The 5,976-nt window shown below is 33.5% G+C and overlaps 2 protein-coding genes across 2 annotated transcripts; one reads left to right on the top strand and one right to left on the bottom strand.

The window, feature by feature from the left end:
* Positions 1–1,808: 1,808 nt before the first annotated feature.
* Positions 1,809–2,383, bottom strand: LOC128202511 (uncharacterized). The gene is made up of 2 exons (XM_052903106.1): positions 2,265–2,383; positions 1,809–2,155 (listed from the first exon to the last, which is right to left on the bottom strand). The coding sequence occupies exons 1-2, from the start codon at positions 2,323–2,325 to the stop codon at positions 1,809–1,811; spliced, it is 408 nt and encodes a 135-aa protein (XP_052759066.1). The 5' UTR covers positions 2,326–2,383.
* A 628-nt stretch (positions 2,384–3,011) lies between these two features.
* On the top strand, positions 3,012–5,776 carry LOC128202510 (uncharacterized). The gene is made up of 2 exons (XM_052903105.1): positions 3,012–3,119; positions 3,644–5,776. The coding sequence occupies exon 2, from the start codon at positions 3,649–3,651 to the stop codon at positions 5,518–5,520; it is 1,872 nt and encodes a 623-aa protein (XP_052759065.1). The 5' UTR covers positions 3,012–3,119; positions 3,644–3,648; the 3' UTR covers positions 5,521–5,776.
* Positions 5,777–5,976: the final 200 nt, after the last annotated feature.

The raw sequence follows: 5,976 nt of genomic DNA, 5'->3' as shown, positions 1-5,976 counted from the left end.
AACTTGTGAGAGTAAGTAAACAAATAGCTGTTTCGAAAACATCGACCCTGAGCAAATAGAGTTTGTTAGCGAGCGTCTCATAATAATACATTGTGGGTCTGTCTTCTATGACCTGACTGGTGTTGGTTTAAGCGAGTATTCTCTCATGAATATAGCACGTGACTCAAACTTCACCATAATACAAAGTTATAAATCTACCTAATTAGAAAATATGACTCTTACAAAAAAAAAAAGAAAACTACCACAATAGTTATTATTGTATAATCTATTATTTAATTCTAACTTATATATATACTATTCACACACAATTTTTTCAATAGTAATAAAATTTGTGAGGAACTAACATGAAAGTAAACTCTACTGGTTCGAAAAAGGATTATTGAAAGCGATGCAGTATTGATGAAGATATCATTTAGTAAATAGAAAAATGCAGTCGTATTGATAAACTCCTTATTTTTAAAATCTGTGAAAATATCCTAATAAGGCTATTTTAACAAGTGGAACACTAAATAAATAAATGTAATATAAATGTAAGGTTACATAAACTAGATAGATAATAAAAAATCTATTTAAATATAAACTTAAGTATTTCAGGAAACTCTAAAAAGAGTTCTCATTTCACTTTTACATTATTTCTGTATATAGGTAAATTACGTCATATTTAATTCCGATTTGGATAACCAATAATTTGAACTCAGCGGTCACAACTAAACAACTTTTTTTTTTCAGTTAACAAATTATCCAAAAACCATTTCTTAGGTAGAATATTTACTTATATAGGTAGGTAATAAAACGCGTTAAGTAGGCTTTTACAGTTAATTACATTAGTGTATCTTATTACGGTCTGTGGGGACCCTACCCACGTCGTAATTTGCGCCGAGCCTAGACACACTTCAGTCACCTGATTAATGTGGGTAATTCAACAATATCTATATATTTGCACATATAGTTGCCTAAATCCATACGTTAAATGCGTCCACCGCAGTAACAAGCTCAGTTTATCAAAGGCAGTACGGTGATTATGGACTTCAATGGAAATGACATTTGATTTAGCTTTGTAGTAAACAGTACCTTCGCATAGATGAAACCGAAGCCGCGCTGCCAATCTGAGGCGTCAATACAAACCATTGACGATGCCATTATAATATATAACGATTAATATTTTGGGATTTACATGTGACTTGTAGGTATATATATATCTTTAAAGAAAGAAAAATATATTTCAACGTCTTTTCTTCGAAATTAGTTTTTAATCGACTTCAAAAAGAAGGAGGTCTTACTTTGATGTTATGCAGTATCTTTGTTTTTAGTTCTAATTAAGGTTCCACGATTTCATTAATCATATTGAAGTCTTTTCATGTAACAAAATGTTAAATTGTTTGAATCAGCACTCGTAGACACTATGGTATCGTAACGAATGTTTCACACATTAGTTCCCCCATATACTTATCTATAATTGGAGAAACTCAATCAAATCGGTTTGCGACTGGGTCAACATCGTCACTTCTGTGCGGATCTCAATCACGACCGTACTTCGTACCTCGATTTTCCTTAACAATATTACCGGGTACAGATGGGCAAAGCACCGGGTTTAAACCCGGTGCTTTGGTAAAAACCCAATAAACACCCATAAACTCCCATAATCACCCAAAAAAATAGGTTTTTACGTATTTTTTTGAAAATATGTAAGTAATACCAATAAATTATTTTTATAAATTGTATTGATCAATTCTACAATATTAAATAAAACGTTAACTAATAATATTTCAGGAAATTTTAAAAATCTATATATAATAAAATGAAAGTAATTAATTTTCAGTGTTTTCATGTTGCAGTTGATCAACATGTTGGCCTTTTGCTTCCCGTAGATACTTTAAAATTTCTTCATAACACCTCGTTCGCACACATGGCCGTATATATTTAAATTCTTGAGCCACTAACAGTCCGAAATACTCATTTCTTTTATCCTCTTCTCCATAAATTAAGCATTTAGAACAGTTTGTTTCTTCTTTCAGTAAATTTTCTTTTACTTTATCCTCGTTTTTTTTCTTTGTTGCGACGACGCTGGGTAAATCATCTGGACACTGGGTCTCACTATCGCCAAATATATTTGGAGATCGGCTTCGGCTACGGCTTGGCAGACATTTTTTTCTTTCTACAATTTTAAATTAAATTTATTAGAATAAATGCTTCGAACACACGCGATCTAAGTACCTTTTGTGTTTATTATACCTTACCTACCTAGGTATAAAAAGAGTACTTACGTAGATTTTCTTTTATTAACTGTTTTATACGAAGATCTTGATCTCTCAAATTAGCATCCATTTTACTTCCAGTGATTATCAACTAAATTAATAATCCACAAAGTATTAAATAACGTTTTTATGAAATATTTAGCACAAAACCAATACCCTTTAAATATCGATCGTCAGTAACTGTGGCTGACTTACCTATATTCTAGCAAGCAGGACTGCCAGATGTGAAGGGGAAATCCCCAATAAATTGTTGCATGTGACTGATGATGTGAGCATGTTCGTTTCATAATAAAAATGTTGCCAGGTAACCAAAAAGTCGTATGTTTTTGTGCGAATTACGATCATAATCTTTACGATCGTACATTAAAAAATAGACAAATAATAGTATGAGTACGATTTAAATCGTATATCTGTCAACCCTGCTAGCAAGACAGCGACAAAATCACGTTGCATAACAATGTAGCCCAAGCTTATATCTTATGAAATATACGGAAGAGATACGGACTTAGAAAAAACAGAAATGTTGTTCTTTGTGGAAGTCATTGATGAAATTCTATGTATTTTAGCCCGCAAACTTTCTTCAAACAAAAACAGCGCCATCTAGTATCGAGTTCTGTAATTATCTCTTTGTTTATGGATTTGAAGTAAGACCGCCACGCATGCAATACATTATGACTGGGGATTCCCCTATTCGTCGACGCTGAATATGAGGCGACGACAATTACTGTCAAACGTGTTCACTATTACTCTGACTCTGGTAACGTGACTTCCTGGTAACGTGTTAGGTAGGAAAAGCAGTAAAAAAGTGCATATTAAGGGAGCAGATTTGAAATAATATTTATACTTAACAAGAAATAATTAAAGGTAAGTGGATTTTTGAATGATACAATTATATCATGATCACTTAACAATTTTAACTTAAAATTAGATGTATTATTACAAGCTTTTATTTAGCTTGCGTTATGTAAATAAAAGTATGTAGATATGTTCGTATGTTGATGCAATTATCCTCAATCCTCAACCGACTGGGATAAAATTTTCCATACACGTTTATTTTGGATGATAGTGCATAGTTAGCTGAGAGTCGTCATTGGATAATAATGGTGGATAGCCTAAGATGTGTACTAGATATTTATTTTTAACATAATATGCGTAAGTACCTAATCGAATTAAAGAAGTTGCTGAGAAAAATACAGAACAATACGATAATAAACTAGCGTCTGCGTTTAATCCTCCGAGGAGATGTAATTTTACAAAGGTTTTTTGTATTTATTTTATTATTTTTTTAATAAATTTATTGTAAATAACAAGAAATAATCATTGTAAAAAAATAGGCACTCTATTGTTGAATTTTCGTCAGACCAACTAATCATCGTTCATTTTTTTAGGTTCAATGGGGAGACCTAAAGATTTACGCATATGGGAGCACTACCGTACTTTACCAAACAAGTCTGTTTCTTGCAAGCTTTGTAATAAGGTCTACAAATTCAGTAATGCTGCCAAAATGCTTCAACATCTTATCACTTGTCCAAAATCTCCAGAAACATTAAAAGACTCTATGAAACTTATAAAAGATAGCTCGTCCAAAACCAAAATGTCTGGACTGTCAGATATAGAGACAAATGATTCTTTTATAAGCCCCTCGTCGTCTGCTAACACTACAATAAATGCTGAGTTTCAAGACACCGATGATCATATAAAAACAGAATTAGCGAGAGCTATATTTGTAACAGGGACGCCATTATCGATGGTGCAACATCCTTTATGGATACAATTTTTCGAAAAATTGCAACCAAAATTTAAAATACCTTCACGTAAAGCTTTAGCGACAAAATACTTAGATAAAATATATAGAGAAATGCGTTTTGAGTTAAATGAGGAACTAAATGCTTGTAGTTACTTACACCTTCAGTGCGATGGCTGGTCTAATTTAAGAAATGAAGGAATAATAAACTTTCTTATATCAAAACCTCAACCTCCATACGTTAAAAGTTTGAATACAGAAAGTAATCCTCACACTAGTGAATACCTTAGCCAAGAAGTTGAAAAAGTAATGAAAGTGTATGGAGCAAATAAGTTTCTTGTACTTATTGGCGATAACGCTAGAAATATACAAAAGGCATTCGAATTAACAAAACTCAAATATCCACATGTTGTTCCTCTCGGTTGCTGTGCACATATCCTTAACTTGTTGTGCCAAGATATTGTAAAGATACAAGAAGTAACTGTGTTTATTATGCAAGCCATAAATATAATAAAAACTGTTAAAAGGAGTCAACGATTAAGTTCCTTGTTGATAAAATCAAGGCAGGGTGAAGATTCTACACAAACACTAAAATTGCCTTGTGCTACAAGATGGGGAAGTCATGTTACTTCGTTAAAAAGTTTGAAAGCAAATAAGATAGCTTTGCAAATATTAACAGTTAGAGAAGATGTGGTAATTTCAAGAGATATTAAAGATTTAATTCTAAGTGATGATTTCTGGACGAAGACAGGGGAATGTATAAGTATTTTGGAACCAGTCACTGAAAGCATATTTTACTTAGAGAGCGACCAGAATCGTTTGCATCGCACATACATTACATTTAGAGATGTACAAGCTAAGATACGTTTTGCATTAAATGAGATTTCGACATTGAGCGAAGAAAGCAAACAGCAGATTCTAACATCAGTATCTTCAAGATGCAATATGGCAATGAGGCCAATACATTTTGCAGCATATATTCTAGACCCCAGGACTCTAGGAGTCGAACTTACTCAAGAGGAAGAACTTAAGGGTATGGAGTTTATCTACAATTTAAGCCAACACTTAAGTTTGTCAAATGTAATGGCAGATTTGGCGTGTTATAAAGCTAAAGAAAACTTTTGGGCCAGAGGATTTGTATGGAGCTCATTAGATAGCATTGAGCCCCTAATATGGTGGAAAGGTATTTGTGGTTCCACTGAGTTAAGCAAAGTAGCGATTCGTATTCTATCAGCTCCCTGTACTTCGGCAGCCACTGAGCGTTCCTTTAGTATCCAAGGCTACATACATAATAACAAAAGAAATCGACTTACAACTGAAAGAACTGAAAAAATTTCATTCATTTGTTATAACTGGAATCTTAAACATAAAGCTGAATGCGAGGACATTCAGTTTAATGAAGAAAATACCTTAGAAGCTTTCATTGAGCAAGTAAATGAACATAACAGTTTAGACGAAATAGAGCCTATCGAACCTATACAATTCATCGCTTGTAATAACTCTGAATCTGACAGTGATTGACTGTAGTTTTACATTTTACTTTCATCTCTTTCTTAATAAACTCAAAATCAAATTAAAAGTTTTTTATTCTGTAGGCTGCATAATAATATTGTCTATGTCCAGTATAGTGGACGTCTTGCGGCTGAGATGACGATGATGAAGTACAAAATCATAAACACCCAAAAATTTGGGTGTTTATGGGGTTTAAACCCAATAAACCCAAAACACCCGGTTTTTACCCACCAGACTTTAAACCCACCCAGGTGGATTGCCCATCTCTATTACCGGGCAACGGGCGTATCCCTTAACTTTATTACGATTTCCTTGTTTCGGGTATAACAAGCGGCAGGGGTCCCGATCCTGCCGTCTAATAGGTATCTGTTTTGTTATTAATGTCCTTATACGCAACTCCAATTATCTCGTAGCGGCGCGCCTCCTAGTTCAATAAACGGCGCTGTTTCCGATATTTCAAATAAT

Source organism: Galleria mellonella, unplaced genomic scaffold, assembly GCF_026898425.1.
Source record: "Galleria mellonella isolate WM207_F2 unplaced genomic scaffold, CSIRO_AGI_GalMel_v1 utg132, whole genome shotgun sequence".
Classification (NCBI taxonomy): Eukaryota; Metazoa; Arthropoda; class Insecta; order Lepidoptera; family Pyralidae; genus Galleria; species Galleria mellonella.
This window is presented reverse-complemented; position numbering and strand designations above follow the sequence as displayed.

Coding starts and splice junctions, on each gene's coding strand:
- LOC128202511 (XM_052903106.1), bottom strand. CDS start 2,325: ATGGATGCTAATTTGAGAGATCAAGATCTTCGTATAAAACAGTTAATA. Junction 2,156..2,264: donor GTTAATAAAAGAAAATCTAC/GTAAGTACTCTT, acceptor TTAAAATTGTAG/AAAGAAAAAAATGTCTGCCA.
- LOC128202510 (XM_052903105.1), top strand. CDS start 3,649: ATGGGGAGACCTAAAGATTTACGCATATGGGAGCACTACCGTACTTTA.